This window comes from Podarcis vaucheri (genome assembly GCF_965113315.1).
Source record: "Podarcis vaucheri genome assembly, chromosome: 2".
Classification (NCBI taxonomy): domain Eukaryota; kingdom Metazoa; phylum Chordata; class Lepidosauria; order Squamata; family Lacertidae; genus Podarcis; species Podarcis vaucheri.
Window position 1 is genome coordinate 7,768,746 of NC_138760.1, and position 23,128 is coordinate 7,791,873.

The 23,128-nt window shown below is 45.5% G+C and overlaps 1 protein-coding gene across 1 annotated transcript; it reads left to right on the forward strand.

Annotated features, from left to right (window-relative positions):
* Positions 1-2,629: 2,629 nt before the first annotated feature.
* Positions 2,630-19,533, forward strand: LOC309522814 (aquaporin-2-like; the record flags this gene model as incomplete). Its single annotated transcript, XM_082206422.1, has 4 exons — positions 2,630-2,992; positions 8,677-8,841; positions 17,208-17,288; positions 19,318-19,533. 4 exons carry the CDS (start codon positions 2,630-2,632, stop codon positions 19,531-19,533), a joined length of 825 nt encoding a protein of 274 aa, XP_082062548.1.
* Positions 19,534-23,128: the final 3,595 nt, after the last annotated feature.

The following is a 23,128-nucleotide window of genomic DNA, read 5'->3' on the forward strand; positions in this document are numbered from 1 at the left end:
GCATGCTTAATTTCTTTGCAGTCTCAAACCACTTTCTCTTAAGCTACTGCAATCGTCTTTGAAGAACTGGACCCAAAGGGACCCATCAATAACTTGCTCCTGAAATGTGCCAAAGCTATAGAAACAGGATGGGTGAACAAAGCAAGGATATTTTGGGTGTCAACGTTCTACTTTTTCCATTCATGAGGCCTATCCACACATCAATATCCAAATATTGAATCTCCATGTGCCCAGTGCCAGTTCCAGGTCTTCTGGGTCCCTTGTGTAGGATAGCCTCGGTAGAGCTCCTGCATGGTTTCCATTCATTAGTTACCGTATTTTTCGCTCTATAAGACGCACCAGACCACAAGACGCACCTAGTTTTTGGAGGAGGAAAACAAGAAAAAAATATTCTGAATCTCAGAAGCCAGAACAGCAAGAGGGATCACTGCGCAGCGAAAGCAGCAATCCCTCTTGCTGTTCTGGCTTCTGGGATAGCAGCACAGCCTGCATTTGCTCCATAAGACGCACACACATTTCCCCTTACTTTTTAGGAGGGAAAAAGTGAGTCTTATAGAGCAAAAAATACGGTATATTAATAAATATCATAGTTCCCCTAGGCCAGCAGCATCCCAAACGGCAATGCGGTGGGGCTACCGTCATTCATGAGCAGGACCAGAGCACAACAGCCATCTCCCCACTTGTAATTCCCAGCAACTGGGATTCAGAGGCAATATGCGGAGGTACAACATAAGTATTGTGGCAAGTAGATGTGAATGAGGCTTTAATAATGTGCTGGTGTGCATATGGCTTAATATCATATCAATATACTTTTACCATTAGAACTTGGGAAAGGCAGGAATTTCATGACAATGGGTGTACTTATTAAAGAATGGATTAGCAGTTTATTGCTTCTGCAATTAATATAATAAGCCAGGTACAAGACAAGAAGGAGCAGATCATGACAACAGGTCTTTGTGCAAACTAAGGCCACGCCAAGCTCCTGAGTGCTAACTCAATGCCGCTCATTAGGGTTCCCCCCTTGTTTTGGCTGACATAAATAATCTCAGCAATTAGGCAGCAAGCAATTATCTGCATCTTCAGCAAGTAGACAAAAAGCACCCTCTGAAAATGCTGCATGCAGCACATCGGTACATCATGCTGGATCTCTCAGCGGCCTTTGATACAATCAACCATAACATCCTTCTGGACCATCTAGAGGGGCTGGGAGCTGGGGGCACTGTTATACAGTGGTTTCGCTCCTTCCTCCTGGGCCGTGTTCAAAAGTGGTGGTGGGAAATGAGTGTTCAGACCCCTGGGCCCTCACTTGTGGGGTGCCTCAGGGTTCCATCCTCTCCCCCATGCTTTTTAACATCTATATGAAGCCGCTGGGAGAGATCATCAGGGGGTTTGGACTGGGTGTCCATCAAAATGCAGATGATACCCAGCTCTACCTCTCTTTCAAATCAGAACCAGTGAAGGCAGTGAAGGTCCTGTGTGAGTGCCTGGAGGCGGTTGGAGGATGGATGGCGGCTAATGGATTGAGGTTGAATCCTGACAAGACAGAAGTACTGTTTTGTGGGGACAGGAGATAGGCAGGTGCAGAGGACTCCCTGGTCCTGAATGGGGTAACTGTGCCCCTGAAGGACCAGGTGCGCAGCCTGGCAGTCATTTTGGACTCACAGCTGTCCATGGAGGCGCAGGTCAATTCTGTATCCAGGGCAGCTGTCTACCAACTCCACCTGGTACGCAGGCTGAGACCCTACCTGCCCGCGGACTGTCTCGCCAGAGTGGTGCATGCTCTAGTTATCTGAGAGTACGTAGACGTTAGCCTACAGTACAGAGGTATTGTTTGCATTTGCTTACCGCCCCCCCTTGCCCCTGGCCCTGCCCACCACTGGCATGTGGCCCTCAAAAGGTTGCCTGGGAGGGGATGTGGCCCTTAAGCTGAAAAAGCTTCCCCACTGCTGATTTAAAATTTCCCACAATGCAATGCCTGGAACTTGCCAGGGTGCATTGGTGCCAGGGCCTGACTGAGGGTATCTGGTGCCAATTCTGACCCTGAGAAGGGCATTCCATCCATCCACATCATCCTCGTAGCACACAGGCCACAGTAAATGGGTTTTTTGGGGGGTGGGGATACAGCTCCTTGTCAAGGGCACAAAAGTCCCTAAGTATGTCTCTTATTTTCAGAAACATGTTTAGAGAGCAAAACAAGACAAAGAATGAAACAAACAAAGCACTTTTTTAAAAAAAAAGCAACTTAAAAGACAAGAAGAAAAGTGGAGAGGTGAAGAAAACTGTGGATGTGTGGAAGGAAATATTGCAACTTAGCCTGTGACTGCCGGGTGAACTCTCTCAAGGCCAAAAAAAAAAAAAAAGAGTATTAGGTTGGCAAATGTTAATTTCCCAGGTTACCAGGAAGAAGGCAGGGTCTGAAACCTCCTCAGGTGGAACAGGCATGGAAAAGCATTAAGTTTCCAAACTCCACCTCCACTTAGAGATCTCTTGCTGTTCTGTAGGCAGATATATATGCACACACATAGACCTGCAGACTGTACCTCCTCATCCATCCAGAATACACAGCACCCACCACTAAGCCAGAGAGTTGAAGCTACTGGTCTCAGCCTCTTCTGTCTTCGGGTCATCCATGATGTGGGAACTCCGCTCCGTGGCCTTCACTCGAGCTGTCCTTGCTGAATTTCTAGCTACGCTGCTCTTCATCTTCTTTGGGCTGGGGGCAGCACTCAACTGGCCTGTGTCCCCACCCAATGTTCTCCAGATCTCACTGGCTTTTGGCTTGGCTATAGCGACCTTGGTCCAGGCTGTGGGTCATGTCAGCGGGGCCCATATTAACCCTGCTGTGACTGTCGCGTGCCTCGTAGGCTCCCAGGTCTCCTTCCTGAGGGCCATCTTCTATGTGGTGGCACAGATCCTGGGAGCTGTGACAGGGGCAGCCCTCCTGCATCAAATCACACCACCTCACATCCGAGGAAGCTTGTCCATCAACAGGGTAAGGATTCCAGGACCTGCAAAAGTGGGAGGGATGGAGGATTAAAGCAGGGTGTGTCCATACTAGGATGTTCAAGAAACCCAGATTAGTCTCTTGCATTGCTCTTTTGCTAAAAAGAAATCACGGACCCCAGTTTCTCTCTATTCTCTATTCCTGCCTTTCCTCCAAGGAGCTTGGGGCTCCCTAGATCAGGCATAGGCAAACTCAGCCCTCCAGATGTTTTGGGACTACAATTCCCATCATCCCTGACCACTGGTCCTGTTAGCTAGGGATGATGGGAGTTGTAGTCCCAAAACATCTGGAGGGCCAAGTTTGCCTATGCCTGACCTAGATGGTCCTCTCCCTTTCCACGTTAGCTTCACAACATCCTTGTCTGAGAGATGGTGACTGGCCTAAGGTCACCCAGTGTGCTTCATGGCTGGGGGGGGATTTGAGCCCAAGTCTTGTGTGTCCTGGGACATGGGTGGCTCTGTGGGTTAAACCACAGAGCCTAGGACTTGCCAATCAGAAGGTTGGAGGTTTGAATCCCCATGACGGGGTAAGCTCCCGTTGCTCGGTCCCTGCTCCTGCCAACCTAGCAGTTCGAAAGTGCAAGTAGATAAATAGGTACCGCTCCGGTGGGAAGGTAAACGGCATTTCTGTGCCCTGCTCTGGTTCGCCAGAAGCAGCTTAGTCATGCTGGCCACATGACCCGGAAGCTGTACGCCGGCTCCCTTGGCCAATAAAGCGAGATGAGCGTTGCAACCCCAGAGTCGGTCATGACTGGACCTAATGGTCAGGGGTCCCTTTACCTTTACCTTGTGTGTCCTAGACCCGTCCAACACCTTACGTTACCAAACTGGCCCACTGCTGACATCCTTCAGTACAATCCAGGATTGTGGAAGACAAATTGAAATGAGACTCCTGTTCTGATCCGTAGCAGTGACAGCTAGACTTTGTTGTAGGCTGTTATAAGCAAAAAAAAATTTTTGCAGGGGAGGAGGCTCCCAATTTAGTTTGATTATACACCTGTATAGGTTAGGCCAGTGCTTCCCAAACTTGGGTCTCCTGCTGTTTCTTGACTACAATTCCCATCATCCCATGATGGGAGTTGTAGTCCAAAATCCTCTGGAGACCCAAGTTTGGGAAACACTGGATTAGGCAATTGCTCTGGGTTTAAAAAGATTCAGACAGAACTATCAATGGTGAGTGCAAATTAAAAGAAGCTAGATTATCACGAACCACTTAAAACTACAGCTTAAGAGGCACATTTACCTGTTGTGTGTTGTTGCCATTAAAACAGAAATAAAGGAAAAAACTAGCTTTTCCAGTACCTTACTAACAGGGAAAGGGAGAAGAGCAGCAGCAAACTAAACAGGTGAGAAAGAACAAAGGAAGGAGTTTGGAAGCTGAAAGGTGGTGGACTATTGAGGCATGGGATGAGGTTAGAGATTCACAGGCTGAGGAAAGGAATTGACCTTGTTGCATCCTTGACTTGGTATATGATGGGTTTGAATCAGTTTGTTTTGGCTCACACAAAGGGCTTCTCAAGGCTAGTGTTTATTTTGGGTGTGTTCTGCAACATGTTCTTGACACAATAATAGTGCGTGGATTGATTTTGCTTCGTTAGTTCATCTGTGATGCTTCCCAGCGTAACCGCATTACAGTGTTACCTCGGGTTACAGACGCTTCAGGTTACAGACTGCACTAACCCAGAAATAGTACCTTGGGTTAAGAACTTTGCTTCAGGATGAGAACAGAAATCACGCTGCGGCAGTGCAGCAGCCCCATTAGCTAAAGTGGTGCTTCAGGTTAAGAACAGTTTCAGGTTAAGAATGGACCTCCAGAACGAATTAAGTACGTAACCAGAGGTACCACTGTATTGCTGCCCAGAGGATTGATATCACAGTAACGGGGGGGGGGGGCAGAGTCTTTGTGTTATGAAAAGATAGGGGATTTCAATGGGAAGTTACAGGATGCGCACCCTTTAGAAATGAAGCAGTGTGAGCACCCCAAAACTTTTGCAGGTTCAAACAATATTGAAAGGGTGTATGTGTTTGACTGCTCCAATAGCATCATGAGCGCAAATAATGATGAATGTGCAAAAAAAAGGTTGTCTAGAGGGGCCCTAAACTGGGGTGTTCCCCAGCTTTGGAGAGAGAAAATTTCTATTTAATCTGAACTAATTTGATTTAACCATATGTACATTCAAATGTTTTTGAAAAGTTTAACAATCCAATTATCCACTTATCCTTGTTATATTTTGCAGAGTACTAACCTAGGGGCCATCTCAGTGTTGCATGTCATGTGCAAATTGCTCACAGTGTGAAATCATCTTCTTTTGAAAAACATCCAAAACTTTAGAGTTTCCTAGCACAAACCCCCTCCCTGCATCTCCTTGTCTGAAAATCGCAGGTTCCATCCATTCTGCCAGCAAACTCCATGCTACTACCAAAAAATGATTTTGTGGTGCATTTGTTGACTTCCACTTTGTCACCAAATTGCCTGAGATTTGAGGCAATGAGGTGAGACCACTCTGAGGCCAAGCATGATGTTTATTTGAGCCTGTGAGCAGACCTTTTGAGCTAAATGTTGTTTTCTGTTCACAGCCCTAATCATTACTAACATACTGATTTTACTCAACCCAGTCATAAAATAGAATCAGGACGCTTACATAATTATAATTATATTCAGTTAGGCTCTAGAGCTGCTAAATGCACATCCATCCAGATGTCATAATGAGCATTCTTTGAGAATGATTATGACTCTCAGTGTTATAGTTTTTTGGCATTAGTCAGGAGATAGCTCATGATACTACTGTGGGAGATAGCTTATTAAAGTTTCTTCAGGGGTCAGCAACCTTTTACAGCCAGGCTGGACTATATTTCAGGAGAAAAAATGAACGAATTCCTATGCCCCATGAATAACCCAGAGATGCATTTTAAATGAAGGCACACATTCTACTCATGTAAAAACACCAGGCAGGCCCCACAAATAACCCAGAGATGCATTTTAAATAAAAGGATACATTCTACTCATGTAAAAACACACTGATTCCTGGACCGTCCGTGGGCCAAATTTAGAAGGCGATTTGGCCAGATTTGTCAACCCTTTTGTTGACAGTTCCCTTTTGGTCAAACTGCACTTTGTAGAGCTTTAGCACAAGAGTAGAAGATATATGGAAATGACACAGGAAGAGCCAATGTGGTATTCTCCAAATGCTTGGGATTACAACTCCCATCAACCCTAGCCAGCACAGTTGATGATCAGGGATGATGGGAGTTGTAGTCCACCAATATCTGGAGGGCTCCACACTGGCTACTCCGAGGGGGGGGGAGGAAACATGAATTCTCCAGGAAACAAATTAGGGGAGGGGGAAGCTGAGGTAGTGTGAATAAGGATAACTGCTCCAGACATAATGGTATTAGGTATAATAAATCTAGTACCCAGCATTATCTTCTGAACTCAATGTTCTCATTGGGAAATCATATTAATTAAATAGCTAGGTTTGAAAGGCATGAAACTTTGGAAATTCTTCCAGAAGTTGACAAGTTGCCATCAAGCCATATGTGCTGGAACATTCACAAGATCACCACAACAGAATGCTCTAGGATGATGCAATGCTCTGAGATCCTTTCCCTTCTCTCCATGGACTCAGTTCTGATTCTTATCACTCAGTTTACTTCCCTAATGAGCTACTGACTGAGTCACATCAGGCATCACCGCTGGACAAGCAGGAAAACAATTTCTTTGACAGCATGAATTGCCATACATCTTCTGTAGGGCTGTTGTGTGTGTTCCATGATTCCCAGAGTGTGCTACAAAAATGCAAATGTTGTTACTGGAGCATCAGATCCTGCACTTCAACATTAATGTACGATGTTTCATTACAGTGGTGCCTCGGGTTACAGATGCTTCAGGTTACAGACTCTGCTAACCTAGAAATAGTACCTCAGGTTAAGAACTTTGCTTCAGGATGAGAACAGAAATCGCGTGGCAGCAGTGAGAGGCCCCATTAGCAAAAGTGGTACCTCAGGTTAAGAACAGTTTCAGGTTAAGAACAGACCTCCAGAACGAATTAAGTTCTTAACCCGAGGTACCACTGTATTTCTAAGTAAAGCAAGACTCTATGCTTCAAAGAGAAGCTTGGGCAATGACTGAGAGATCTCATATGTTTGGGATAGGGAGCTCTTCCTCACCCCATCCCACTTCCTTGCCAGCAGGACATAGCTGTCAAGTGTCCCTTATTTGAAGGGACAGTCCCTTATTCCAGCGCCATGTCCCGCTGATATCCCTTATTGATGGATGTCCCTTAAATGTCCCTTAAATGAAGTCCCTTAAATTAAAGGAAGCAGCTCCTCTCCCTCCCTCCCTGCCGGCCAGAGAGGAGGGAGGCTCCAACTGTGTTGCTTGGCTGTGTTGCTCACCCAATAAGAAGTCTAAGAATGACTGGGGGGTGGAGCTTGCATGCCTTGTAAGTGGCTAGTTAATGCAAGCTGAGGGGGTCTTTGAATGCTGGACGCCATTTTGTTGCATGTGCTGCTGCAAACCTTGCAGTGTTAAGCCAGGCCAGGGAGCCATCTTAAGTTGAGGCTGCATAGGCCTTGTGGTGCATGTGATTCAGATTCTATTCAGTTGAACCTCTGGTTACAAAGTTGGTTGGACAGTGTTCTCAAAGCTACCAGCATGAGTTTGACCAGACTGCAGGAGGACAGGAAGACTGGAGTGCCTGGAACAGGTGAACCCTGCAGGTCCCTTATTTTGGCTGCTGTTCCCTTCTTTTCAAGGCTGCTGGTCCCTTATTTTCAAATCTGTAAGTTGACAGCTATGCAGCAGGATAATAAATTACACAAATGGTGTAGTTTTAGAGTGACCTCAGTGTGGAATGCTAGCTTGCAGGAGTGCTCCTGTGAGCCACACCCAGAACAATCATGTGGAAAGAACTTGAACCACCCCTAGACACAATTTGCGATCTACCAAGATGAATGCAGCCAACCAGTCATGTATGGTGGTGCACCAGAGCCTCAATAAATCTGTTTCCGCGCCTTGATTTGGGCTGCCCAAGAACAGAGAGGTTGTCTACTACTGGTCAAGCCATAGCATCTCTCCAGAACAATACAGTTAGTTAGGCAGGTCTGAGCTTTAGCTGTGCCTTTTTCAAGCTCGGCATAAGCATATCAGGAATCTGTGCAGTCATGTATTCAAAATTTCAATAGTGAAGCATGTTTATATTTATTGTGTCCAACAGGGCAAGTGCGTCACAGATGAAAATCTTTGCTGTTGCCAGAATGCCAGTGGCATTGCAAATCATTCTCTTCCCCACCTGCCCACGACTTACATAAGATTAAGGCAAATCAAAATGCCATTGTAGTTGCAAAAGAGGCAAATAATAGAGATGTTATCTTTGTGTTCATTCAAGGTTGTCAACAGATAACTATTGCAGAGACCTTGTGCCAAAGGTTCACCCAAGTACACATATGTGTGTGTGTGCGTGCGCGCACACACGCACACATATTTATCACTATTTGCTAAAAATATATATCACATAATCAGTTGCATTGCTCACACTCATAACTGCCCTTAACTGCCCTCTGTGACACAGTCACATAGCCAAATGCTAGTAGTTATGCCATCTTCCCCTTCAGTGTGTGATACAATGGCAAGAATCTTCAAGGAAGTGCTTAATTTTCTTTTATTTTTTTTAGGTACACAATAATACAACATCAGGTCAGGCGGTGACCATGGAAGTGTTCCTCACCTTCCAGTTGGTCCTCTGCATTTTTGCCTCAACTGATGACCGCAGGAGTGATAACCTGGGATCCCCAGCCTTGTCCATTGGTTTTTCTGTTGTCCTGGGTCACCTGCTTGGGGTGCGTATCTCAAGAGCACTTATTGACAACTGTTGAGTATGCATGGATTAAAATACTGACAGCAGGGCATGTGTTCCCTGAGTTTAAGAGGGTGCAGTACACCCATATTAGCTTCCCAGGGCTGGGAGAACAGGAGGAAAGGTTGGTGTTGGGACTGCATCAGTTTCAATTTTTCATTCTAATCCAACTGTTTTGGTTGGGTGGAAATTTCTCCTGGCACCCACTTCAAATGTTCAAATATACATCTCTTTAAAAATAAATCCTCTTCAACACTGCTGTTTCCTCTGGGCTGTTGAAACTTCAGTGCCATTCTCTATCCCCACCCCTTTTCTGCTTCCACCTCCTTGGATTAATCGCATTGCACATCCCAACCAATCACAGATCACATCTTGAACAAGATGACATCATCTTTATATGTATATATAATTTCTATTAGATTTTCAAATTTACATTTCAAAATAGTCATTTAAACAACCTTAAATCAAGGACTTCCCTTCTTCTCTATCCATGGTTCATTTTGCATACCATAGTCAGACTTGGCTAGAAGACATGGGGGCGAGTTAAATAAATGAATGTGTGAATATTTTCACAAGGACACACAAACACATTTCCCAAAAGGTAGGATGCAAGGCATTATTATATTTATTTTTAGTGCAGCCCAAAATATGTTCATATGAAATGGTGTTGACTCAGCCCTGGTTTAGCAGGTAATCATTTTCATTTTCATCAGTTTCTTCAGAAGTAAATAACTGGGGTGAGTTTCAGGTAAATGAATACCATTAGCTCAAGGACTTCTGCTTGCTCAGTGGGGCTTCTTACATCTTCCTATATCCCTCAAACTGACAAGGGGGTCAGGAGAACCTCCGGAATATGGGAGGTGAGAGGGGGGATTTCTCCGATGGCAAGCCCAAAAGCTTGCCCTGATTGAATGATTGCTTTAGTGCAAGGTTGAATTTCTTCCCAAAATTATTCTTGTTTTACGGATAGAAAAATGAGCCACAGAGAAATGAAAAGGCTAGTGGATCAAAGTTTCCTAAACAAAATGTCACAACAGCATAGTTGTTGGTCATAATTCCTGGCCTAATATTAGCATTGTTAAATAGAAAAGGAATAAGTTGAGCATTTCTTAGTGAAACAACTTTCCAGTGAAAAATCTGGTAATAATAATAGCAGGCAGCTTCTACGCAGAAAACTGGATTTTGAGGTCCTCAAAGACACAGACTTCCACCACAGGCCCAACTAGCATACAGTGTCTGGGGAAGCAATAAAATATTCCCTGCTTCTTTGAGTATATCTGAATCTACGAATGGCTCCCAGCTCTCTGTCTTGATTGGCTAGAACTGGAAAGCAGGGCTGGTGAGATCCTGGAAATTCTACAAGCAAGGACTCTCTTGCCCTCTTAAATAGTTCCACCCCTCAGTCTTTGCCCCTCTGCCTTTGGGCTGCTTTCTCAGATATTTGCTACTAACTCATGATGCGGGTGGCGCTGTGGGTTAAACCACAGAGCCTAGGACTTGCCAATCAGAAGGTCGCGGTTCAAATCCCCGCGATGGGGTGAGCTCCCGTTGCTCGGTCCCTGCTCCTGCCAACCTAGCAGTTTGAAAGTACGTCAAAGTGCAAGTAGATAAATAAGTACCGCTCCAGCGGGAAGGTAAACAGCGTTTCCGTGCGCTGCTCTGGCTCGCCAGAAGCAGCTTAGTCATGCTGGCCACATGACCCGGAAGCTGTATGCCGGCTCCCTCAGCCAATAAAGTGAGATGAGCGCCACAACCCCAGAGTCGGCCACGACTGGACCTAATGGTCAGGGGTCCCTTTACCTTTACCATGACAGCTTGACTGCAATAAGGGTTTTTCCATGTGATATGTCACTCTCATGTGAGCTAGTGACTATTAACTGGCCTGCTGTCACTCAAGCAAGATGGCGGCGCGCATAGACGCTGCGGCTTAATGCTCTCCCTTAGCGTTTTGCTTTGTTTTTATTATTTTATTTGGTCTGAGTATGTCTGGCCGGGCAAGAAAGATTAACAGCAGGCAGATTTACAGCAGGCAAGAACTTTTGAAGGTCGGGTTGCAGTGTGAACAAGCTGTAAGAGCTGATTATTTTCGCCCAGATAACGTTCCTGTGGGAGTAGCCAGGCCGCCGGGCTCTCCATGGATTACTATGCCTCCAGGGAGGAGGCGAAGGCGGCGTAGAGACAGGAGGCAAAGGCGGGGTTGTCGGGCTGGTGTCCTGGTAAGATTACAGAGGAGTCCATCTAAGCCACCACTCCCTAGCATATTTCTTGCTAATGTGAGATCTCTTGCCAACAAGATGGATGAATTGAGGCTGCAGGCAGCAAAGAATAGCCTTGTAAAAGATTGCTGCGTTTTATTTGTCATTGAGACATGGCTTCAACCGTCCATACCAGACGCAGTAATTCAGTTGGAAGGCTGTGCGGTACATCGTCAGGATCGAGGAATGGACTTCGGAAAAACCAAAGGAGGGGGGCTGTGTGTATATGTGAACAAATGCTGGTCCAATAATTCTAAGATTGTGGGCAGTCACTGTTCACTGGATTTGGAATATGTGGCTGTTAAATGCAGACCAGCCTATCTACCTAGGGAGTTCACAGCTGTTATGCTAACTGGCGTGTACGTGCCACCAGATGCCAATGCCAACTTGGCTTTGGGATGCCTGCAGAGCCTTATCAGCAGTCAGCAAGACAAGTACCCTGAAGCTGTGCACATCATTGCGGGAGATTTCAACCATGTTGAACTCAAAACAGTGCTTCCAACGCTCTATCAGCATGTGAAATGCCCCACAAGAGGGGATAAGACACTGGATAAAGTTTATTCGAATGTAAATCACGGCTATAGGGCTTTACAGCTGCCACACTTGGGCCAGTCCGACCATATGTCTCTGTTCCTGGTGCCAGCATATATCCCACTCAGGAAACGGGCTCCTACAATATTAAAATCTGTTAAAATCTGGCCGGAAGGTGCTATTCACCAGCTGCAGGACTGTTTTGAGAGAACCAATTGGGATATTTTCGATCGTTCGGACCTGGAGGAGTACACGGCGGCAGTACTGTGCTATATCAATCACTGCACAGACACTGTCACAGTAAATAAATCCATCCGGTTTTATCCCAATCAAAAACCCTGGATGAATGGAGAGGTCCAGTGCCTGCTGCGGGAAAGGAACAGGGCTTTCAGGTCGGGCGAGGTGCAGCTTTACAGTGTGGCAAGAGCAAACTTGAAGAGGGGTATTCGACGGGCAAAACTGGATTATAGGCAGAGGATTGAGGATAATTTAAGAAGCAACAACATAAGACAGATGTGGCAGGGGATTCAGCATATTACCAACTACAAACCTAACCTTGGCGCTGTCGACGGTGACCCTTTGCTGGCGGAGGAGCTTAACCTCTTCTTTGCTCGCTTCGAGAAGGAGCCACCTGAGACGCCGGTATTACAGCCACCAGCCCATAGGGGCCCCTCATTCACTGTAGAGGAGCACGAGGTGAGACAAGTATTGAGGATGGTGAATCCGAGGAAGGCGGCTGGACCTGATGGTATCACTGGAAAGGTGTTGAAGGGCTGTGCGGATCAGCTGGCGAGGGTCTTCACTAAGATCTTCAATAAGTCCTTACACCAGTCTATTGTCCCACCCTGCCTGAAGTCGTCAACTATTGTCCCTCTGCCTAAAAAATCCACAATCAGTAGTTTGAATGACTACAGACCAGTTGCACTGACTCCAATCATCATGAAGTGTTTTGAGAAACTGGTGCGCCGTCATATTACTTCCTGTCTTCCATCAACTTTTGACAACTACCAGTTTGCATACAGGGCAAATAGATCCACAGAAGACGCTATCACCACCACTCTCCATGCTGCTCTGTCCCATCTGGAGCGGCTGGGGAATTATGTGAGGCTGCTGTTTGTGGATTTTAGCTCTGCTTTTAACACTATCCTCCCCCATAGACTGGTGTCCAAGCTAGAGACGATTAGACTCCCCAACTCCACCTGTCTCTGGGTTTTGGATTTTTTGTCAGAACGTTCTCAGAGGGTGAGAGTAGGGTCACATGTGTCCACAGACCTTAGCCTTAACACCGGCTCACCACAGGGTTGCGTGTTGAGTCCCCTGCTCTATGCTCTCTATACGTATGACTGTACAGCCATCTACTCCATCAACAAAATCATCAAGTTTGCTGATGATACTACGGTGGTGGGGCTTATTTCAGGAGGGGATGAGTCCGCCTATCGGGACGAGGTGGAGCGGCTCTGTGTTTGGTGTGGAGAGAACAATCTGGCTCTTAATACGGCTAAGACCAAGGAATTGGTGGTGGATTACAGGAAGAAAAAGGCGGACATTCAGCCCTTGTATATCAACGGGGAACGGGTGGAGAGGGTGGCGGAATTCAGGTTTTTGGGAGTGACTATGGATCAGGGCATGACTTGGAGCGCAAATATCACTGCTCTGGTGAAGAAGGCCCAGCAGAGAATTTATTTCCTCAGACTTTTAAAAAAGAACAATCTGAGTGAGAGACTGCTGGTGTCCTTCTACCGAGGCTCCATAGAGAGCATACTTACATACTGTATTTGTGCTTGGTTCTCCAGTTGTACAGCTAGGGAGAGGAAGGTGCTCCAGAAGGTCATAACCACAGCCCAAAGGATTATTGGTCACCCTCTCCCACCTTTGGAAGAACTGTACGGTTCCCGTTGCCTTAGGAAAGCAAACAACATCCTGCAGGATCCATCTCACCCGGGATACAGTCTGTTTGCACTGCTGCCTTCTGGCAGGAGGTATAGAAACATCAAGTCAAGGACAAATAGACTAAAAAACAGTTTCTATCCAAGAGCTGTGGCCTTTTTGAATGCTGTAACTCGATAGTGAGACCTGGGAGTTTGTGATGGGTGTGGGTGTGGGTGTGGTTGGAAGGTGGTTTGTTTGGTTGTTGCTGTTGTTTTGCTTTTGTTGTTTTTAAGGGATGGCATCCAATTTCGTTGCACTTGTGCAATGTTGCACTAGTGTAATGACAATAAAGAATCTATCTATCTATCTATCTATCTATCTATCTATCATCTATCTATCTATCTATCATCTATCATCTATCTATTCACAGTGAGATTGTGTACATGTTTGCTCAGAAGTAAGTCCCATTGTGTTTAATGGGGCTTAAAGGTAAAGGTAAAGGTACCCCTGACAATTAAGTCCAGTCGCAAACGACTCTGGGGTTGTGGTGCTCATCTTGCTTTACTGGCCAAGGGAGCCGATGTTTGTCCACAGACAGTTTTTCCAGATCATGTGGCCAGCATGACTATGGCACTTCTGGCGAAACCAGAGCAGTGCACGGAAACACCATTTACCTTCCCACCAGAGCAGTACCCATTTATCTACTTGTACTTTGATGTGCTTTCAAACTGCTAGGTTGGCAGAAGCTGGGACCGAACAACGGGAGCTCACCCCATTGAGGGGATTCGTACCGCTGACCTTTCGATCGGCAAGCCCAAGCGGCACAGTGGTTTAACCCACAGCGCCACCCGCATTCCTTTAATGGGGCTTAATCCCAGGTAAATGTGCACAAAACTGCAATCTAAGAATGCTCTATCCAGCTCCTAAGCCTTGGGGTGAGTCAAATACAACCCGTAGGCCACATCTTAGCCACTCCTTAGCACCAGAGGTATTGAAGCACTGCACTACATAAGACATCGGATGTTGTTCTCTCTGAAGAGCTAGAGATAGTTCAAGAATTCTTCTGAAAGACATGACCAAGCTCCTTAATCCACAGGAGTACATGCTCTGCCATTAGCAACAATCTCTTATGACAGCTACAGCCACGCTTGACTCCACTTGCATTCTGTAAAGCCACGAGGCCAAACTTCACATGTAATGAAGATCTATTAGTGGATTTATCAACTTTTAAAAAATGAATCAATCTTGGTCTAAGGCTCCATTCCTAGTTACCTGGGAGCACACCCTACAGAATTCAACAGGACTTACTTCTGAGTATATTAGGATTCTCCTAATATACTTCTGAGTGGTTAGGATTGCACTATAAATCTCCCCTACCGCACTGGCTGTTTTCTCTTTGGGAGGGAAAACAAGGCCTCAAGATTGGCCTTGGATCTGTGTGTTTATTATTATTATTATTATTATTATTAGTAGTAGTAGTAGTAGTAGTAGTAGTAGTAGTATTTGTATTCTGTTTCTAAGTCACGTTGTGGTCTCTCAGCTTCAGCCTGTGTTTCAGATTCCAAACCACTCTATATAAGGTGAAGCTCTTTATTCCCCATTCATTAGGATGGAGAACATTAAAATGGATAGAACTTTTCCACCTTTTGGCCAAAGTGGATGAAATTTACAGGCATGGGAGCTCCTCCAAAGTGGATTAAGACTGACAAATTGCAGACAACTAAATCCAGAGGGTTTTATAGGGGAACTAGAAGATTTTTACTTTCCTCCATAACTCACATTAGTTTCATATTTTGCATGGAGTGTGGAGGAAGAGGGCTTTGTCTCTTGCTCTTTTTTACCTTAAAACAGGCATAAGCAAACTCCGGCCCTCCAGATGTTTGGGACTACAATTCCCATCATTCCTAACCACTCGTTCTGTTAGCTAGGGATGATGGGAATTGTAGTCCCAAACATTTGGAGGGCTGGAGTTGACATATGTCTGCCTTAAAAGAATTAAGAGGCAAAGTGGTGTGCATTCTTGCCTGTATATTTCTAACAACTTCACAGCTTCACAGCTTCACACCTTACTTTCCCCTATCAGGTAGATCTTCCAACATGAGGCTGTCTAGAACTAGCGGACATTGGCCAATTAAGGCAAATGGGGTGTTGCCCACAAGCCTCTGTCTGCCTTCAGCTATCCCCCCCTCTGTCTACCTTCTAATTTATATTCAGTACAGGGGATGGTGCCTGCTGTGAGCTTCCTCTTCCTAATCCTCAGTGTTGCCATGATGGAACTCAGTAATGAGGAGGATGGGTGCAAAGTTAAATTTAATTGGTTCAGCCTGCCATGGTCTTTTTGTCTCCTACCCTACCAGTCCCAATGATCACTAGTCACCATGGTCTAGGATATGGACTGCGGGGCTCTGAAAACTTCTGGCGTGTTGTTCCTTAATGAAGAGCAACTTAGAATTTTTTTTTTTTTTAAGCAAACTTTTAGTTTTTTAAAAATTATCTGCTGCTGTGCATTAACAAAATAATTAATAACAACAACACAGACATCTTCAGAAACTCCACTGGGAATATTCTGGGCAGCCTTGCTTCTTGCAGAGAAAGTAAGATCTAGAGAAAATAAGAAAGGGTGAAAAACCTCACATCACCCCGATTTCCTTCTTTATGGGGACTCCACATACAACTGATGCACACCCTTAAAAAAAAGATGCTAAAGCTGATGATAGATTCCCTCCAGGCATTAAAGGAAAATGTCAGAAGACCTAACCACAGATATATAACATATTTACACCCTGCCCTTCCTCCAGTTCGCCCAGTTCTTTCTGTCTCAGCCGCTTTCATCCTCACATTGATCCTGTGAAGTGTGTTAGGCTGGGGGACAGTCACTGACCCAAGGTCACCCAGTGGACTTCATGGGTGAGTGCAGATTTGAACCTGCATCTGCCCACTCTAACCACTACACCACCACCCCTTTCACCATGTGTTGTTTGTCCTTCCAAAGAGTGATTGCGAAAGTATCCTTGAACAACTAATAATAGAAAATCCAAGCTTTCATCCAAGTGTCATTTTTTTTAATTATTATTTCATAAAATGTATACACCACTTGATTATATAAAAAAAGACCTCAAAGTGGTTTACCAAAAGATAAAACAATAAAATCAAGGGGGGGGGGTGGACGGGACACACGACTCAAGCATACTTTGTTTGGTGAAGCTCTTTCAGAAAATGTTTCCCTTATCAGGTGACCTTTAAAAGTCACACACTAAAGAGTTGCACTAATTCTCCGGGAAAGACCCATAGAAACAACTCACAGCGTTGAGGAAGCACTGTGAGGTGAATAAGCATTTTCCGCAGTCCTTCTGTACCATTTATAGCCCACATGGCTCTGTAGTAAGAAGCATTTGGTGAGACAGAAATAATGTACTTATCTGAGACCCTCAGGCATGCCCTAGGCCCTGTTCTCCTGCCTGATGGCTGCCATTGGATGCCCAAGAACCATGGGAAAGGGCTGATGACCAGATGATACATGGGGGTCTTGGGAAACTGATAAAATATAATGACCCTTGATGTTTCCACAAGAACAGTCTCAATATTTTTGGCATCATTTATTTCCCCCTCTTTAATTCAACAAGTCACTACTAACATAAAGGTAATGTTTTGACTCCAATATCCATGACAATAAATGCTTTTCTTTCCCCCCTAGATCTACTACACTGGCTGCTCCATGAACCCTGCTAGATCTTTCGGTCCTGCTGTGATTGTGGGTGAATTTGACAACCACTGGGTAAGACTCCTAATGGATTGTGCCCAGTAGTGGGAGTGGAGCAGAACTTCAGAGCTATCTAGCATCACTGCTGTTTACCTGGATGGGGCTGAGCTGGGGCAGCAACCAGCAAGGTCAGGGCCACATGAGTGCACCAGTGAGAGGGTCAGGTCGGTGGAGGGGCTCCTACCACTGTACCTGCATGGCCCCAACCTCCCCACAACTCTGCCCATCCCCACCGAGATAAGTATAATGCTGGTGTTAGGATGGCAGTTCTATTGCTCTGCTCCAGCATACATTTCACTGCTGCCTATAGCATACCTATGGCTGATAGAGGTGAGTGTGAGGAGAAGGTGGAGGGAATGATGGAGGTTCTTATACATGGAGCCAGCCTTGTATTCATGCATGTTCACAGCAGACAAGATTGCATCCCCTCCTGTTCTGAGAGATACGGCTTTTGGGAGACATAGAGAAACAGGGTGTACGAGAGCTGGAAAACAGCAAGCCTAGCAACTCAAAACAACATTTTGGGAATCTCCAAAATGCAAAACAGCAACAAAACAGGGTCAGTGTTTTCACAGGCACATGTACCAGTAATTGGAACCGTCCCTGGTAAAATACAGACTATTGAAGCATATGCAAGACCAACCCAAGGCCATGTGGATTTCCCTACTTTTCAGGGATCAGAAAGCCTGTTGGCAAAGGAAGACTATTATGTGGATACAAGAGCTGCCAACTGAAAGAAAGATGTAGTGATTGGCAACAAGAACCATAGGCAAGTTTTTCTTTGGTGATCACTTGTAGCCAAGTAAGATTGTCTTCCATTGGTTGAACTGGTTTGAAGCCAGAAAAGGCTTAAGTGGCTTGTTCTTTGTGACTCGGCAGTAGATTAAAAGCCCCATTCTGGTTCTAGTTAATACCGGAATGAGTTCTTCAGATTCTGGTTTTAGCCAGCTTTAGGGTAGTTTTTCATTGGATCTTTCTTTCGTCTATTTTTTTAATATGGAGACAACTTAACATTTGTGTTCAATGAGGTGAAAGAATGAAGGAAGTAAAAGCTATTAGCAAGTTTGGCAGATATCCATTGATTCTTTAACTTCCCACATATTGGGCCAAACCAAAAACACATGTGATAAGGCTTTATTATTATTATTATTATAGTAGTTATGAAGCGTCCCTGAGCTGCCCTGTTGTAACAAAGAAGGCTGCCATTCACTGAACTACTTGGATTCTTGAGAGCAGGGCAGAGAGGAGGGCCCAGAGATAAAATGAGGCAGTAATTATAGCTCAGTAACAACAGCTATAACTGCTTAGCATCAAATGCTAAGCAGGTTCAACAGTGGCAAATAGCTGGATATGGAACAATAGAGGGCCAATGCCTTTGATCTGTTATAGGCAACACTTTCTTGATTTCTTAGGGGAAGAACTGTAACTCGGAGACAGAGTTTTGCAACTCTGCAAAAGTTCTGCAACTTTTGCTTGCAGAAAGTACCAGGTTCAATCACCAAGCAGAAGAGAGAACATGAGCTCAACAGAAGTTGGGGGTGGAAAGAGTTGGTTAATGCAGATGAGGTTGGGAAGAGGAAGTGGTCCAGAAAAGCAAGAAGAAAGACAGAGGGAGGAATCTGAAAGGAGCAGGACAACTGGGAGAGACAAGGAGTGGAGGGGGAAGCTGCAAGTGACCAGGAGCTGCAGACGTGAAGAACTGAACATGAAACTGGAATAGCCAACTAAATATTTGGCCAAAAGCTATTTGGTAATCTTGAGTTTTCCAGCTGTGCCGACACACCCATACCTCTTTCCCCCTAATTACATTAATTGCAATATATTGGAAAAAATCTCTACTGCCCTATTGTGGGAAACCTTGAACTAGAATTGTGAGGTCTAATGGGGGAGGAGCTATCTTCTATACTGCACTTAATCTTAGCCAAAAGGCTGAGAAGCGATGCTACCTTCTATAAATGGTTTGGTACCGGAATTTATCCAAGAATGTTCATCCTGGTCAACCATCAGCCTTGTATCTCTTTCATTCTCTCCTTTCCTCCCTCAGGTCTTCTGGCTGGGTCCAATGGCTGGAGCGGTGGTGGCTTCCTTGCTCTACCACTATGCTCTCTTCCCCCATGCAAAGACCCTCTCGGAGCGGCTAGCAATCTTCAAAGGCAACGAGCCGGAAGAAGACTGGGAGGAGCGTGATGTTCGCAGGAGGCAATCGATGGAGCTCCACTCCCCACAGACCCTGCCTCGAAGTGTGATGGAGAAAGTCTAGGCCAACCCCGACGAACAGTGAAAGGAGCAGGCTATAGCTAGCTACATCCACTGGTGTTTTCTTCTGGCTCAAACGTGCATTCATCTTCATGTTGTCAATGCACAATGAATATCTCCCCTGGGAGCAGAATGGTCATCTGTGATGGGCCACCCGTGGAGCTTAAATCTTTAGCTCAGGCTGTAAGAGAAGTGCCCATTGCTCTGAAAGATTCTCCCGAGGAGATTTAAGATCCACTTCTTGATCAGTGGAAACCATCACATGCCACCACCTTGCGCATCCTGACAAATTAATGAAAGAACATTGTTTTTTCTTCTTCCTTGAGTCTAGTTATCTAAACTTCATGTGGATCTCTAGAATTTGGGTCAAAGAGTCATTGACCATGACGGTCCAGCTATACAAAATGATCTCTGGGCATTTCCCTTGAAGAAATAACAGCCACAACTTTTAGAGTTCTCACGTTGGCATTCTGAATGATGAACTGCTAAAAAGCAAGGGCAAAATTTGCATTATTGATCCTAAGCATGAATACCCAAGTGCAAGTCATGATCTATTCAGTGGGACTTACTTCCAAGTGATCATGATTACAATAAGCCCTGTTAGACAAATTGGGACTTTCTTCTGAATAAGCGTGCTTAGAATTGCACCACTAATCTTGCAGACGTCAGCCAAATCCTTTAGCTTCCCTGCAAAGTTCTTACTCTGCACAGAGCAAGTCGTTCTTTTGTGAGGGTTTGAGCACTTATTAAAATGCATGCGAGTGTATTAAACGAAAGCAGAATGACTGTCCAGAAAATAATTAGGATAAGCCCATGCCTATTGATCAAAGCCACACACAGTGTTCTCAATATGTGTTCGTAGCCAACCCTGATTTTACCCTTCTTGTATCACAGAGTTAACTTTTTCCACTTTGCTTTCTTAACCCTCTTACCTCCACTGCCACTGGCGCACTCAAATTGTGGGATGGCACACTTGGCAAGGACCAAAGAGAAGAACCAGCCCCAACTAGATTACACACCATCCTCTGCCCACCTCCATTTTTCTGTGCATGCATATTAGCCGTTGAGAAAGTTTTATAGTCTTATACATGTCCTTTATCATCACTAATGACTGTGACTTTTGCATAGCCAAACAGATCAACCTATTGCTTTCAGCATTTTTCTGAATGTTGGGGAGGTGTGCGTGTTTAGACTGCGTGGTATGTATGTTGCCTTTAAAATGCTTTGATGAATGTTACTTACTTGTGCTGCTAAGCAAATGTGATCCTCTTCCTCATAGTTTTGGGGTACCTTTTCATACCATGATCTGGTTTTTGTAAACTACATCTTCTTGTGTTTGGCACAGGACACCCTAGATTCTTCTGGGTCATATGCTTGTGCGCAACCTTACTTGACAACCTAATGTAAACTTTGCCTTAACGGGGCAAAGATGTTGGATGGATCAGTACCTGTCAAATAAAACAGAAGCTTAAAAGCATCAACCTGAAAAGATTTACTTCCCATATTGCCACACTAGTTCCTTTTGCTTTTCCCCCAACCCCAGATACATTGGTACCTCGGCTTAAGTACTTAATTCGTACCGGAGGTCCATTCTTAACCTGAAACTGTTCTTAACCTGAAGCACCACTTTAGCTAATGGGGCCTTCTACTGAGCACGATTTCTCTTCTCATCCTGAAGCAAAGTTCTTAACCTGAGGAACTATTTCTGGGTTAGTGGAGTCTGTAACCTGAAGCATATGTAACCCGAGGTAACACTGTACTGCTTTTCATTTTTTAAAAATGCATTTTGTAGAAAGCAGCAGTGCTATGATATAAGAAAATACAAGAGTACAGCCCAGATTGATCAAGATATTGTGCTGTAATCAGTGCAGGGGTGTAAGAAGGGGGGCAGTGGAAGCACACCACCCCGGGTACCCTCACTGAGGAGGGTGACATTCAGTGCGCCACCTGCCCGTGACTCCCAAGCCTACCCTGAGCCATCAAGGTAAGAGGGGGAGCTGCGTCGCTTTGCCAACAGCATTCCTCCCATCCCACTTCATTCTGACAGCTTGGGGGAGGCTTGGGAGTCACGGGTGGGGATGCACCGAATGTCCACCATGGGTGGTTTGCTCCACCCCTGTGGGCGGCTTGCTCCACCCCCAGCTGCAGGGCGCATGCACCTCTCCAGGCACCCGAGCGGCTATCTCATGCCTGGGAGGGCACCCTCCATGCCATGCCCCCCTCAGGAGCGCGTCACGCCCCCCTCGGGAGCGCGCCCACCCTGGGCAGCACAGGCATATGCTGCACCGCTGAATCGGTGTGCTCTGTGACAATTCCCAAAGGCAGCTGAATAGTGCAGAGATGTCATTCTGCTTTTATATTCCAGGAATTCTTCCTTTTATTTTTATTACAAGCCAAGTAGAATCTATACAACCTCTCAGGGCAGGGAAATGCAACTGAGTCACTAAACAAAGCAGTGTGGAAGAAAAACTTTTCCAGTTCCTGCAAGCAGAAAAGACACCACATGGAAAATCCAATTTGGATTTAAGAACACAATGCAGTGATTTCCCTTAGTGGACCAAAGCAGCCTGAGCGAAACCGTAGCTGCAGCACAAACAGAAGCTCTTTGTGACCTTGGCACACTCATATGATGGGACGATAACATACCTCTGTTCCCTGCTTTGTTCTGTGACCTTGGATAAACCACTGGTGGCCAGGGGCTTATGAGCCATTGTACCTACACACTCGAGGGTTAGGGCGTGGAAGCGGTGATAGTGTGGCATTGTAACGGCATTGCAAGCTGAGCCAGTCCTTATTTATGATGCGATCGCGTTGGTAGTAACGGCTGCTACTGACAGGTATCATGTAATGGCATGAAGCCAAGGCTCGTGCGGCCCAGGATTGTAAAGATAAGGAAGCAGTGTGACAAGGAAGAAAGCAGAAGACAGGGTGGTGCATCTACAGCTGTGATCACACAGATACAATTTTCATTAGAAATGGCCAAACTGGATAAGGCACTGCCATTTTTTTATTATTTTAAAAATTCCTCTAGTACTCTTCATAGCTGTCAACTTACAGATTTGAAAATAAGGGACCAGCAGCCTCGAAAATAAGGGATCAGCAGCCAAAATAAGGGATTTTAGTCAACCAGCAGCCAAACGAAGCCTCAAGTGATGGTTCCCATAGCGCAGCATCCCAGCAAAGGGGATGCAACAAGGAAAGCCACCGTCACCTCTCCGCTGGGAAGCGCTGAGCAAAGGCGAGTTCCCAGGCAACGTGGCCGATTTGATCGGCACAAGGCATGCAAGCTCCATCCCCCAGTCATTCTTAGATTCCTTATTGGGTGAGCAACGCAGCCAAGCAACACAGATGGAGCCTCCCTCCTCCCTGGCCGGCAGGGAGGGAGGGAGAGGAGCTGCTTCCTTTGAAACCCGGGAAATTTAAGGGACATCATCAATAAGGGACAGCAGTGGGACACAGTGCTGGGATAAGGGAGTTTCCCACCAAATAAGGGGCACTTGACAGCTATGGTACTCTTTCATCCAAGGATCACAGGGCGGTTTACAATATAAAAACACAAAAATATATAACATAGTTGATATTGCAGGGGGTTAGCCCAG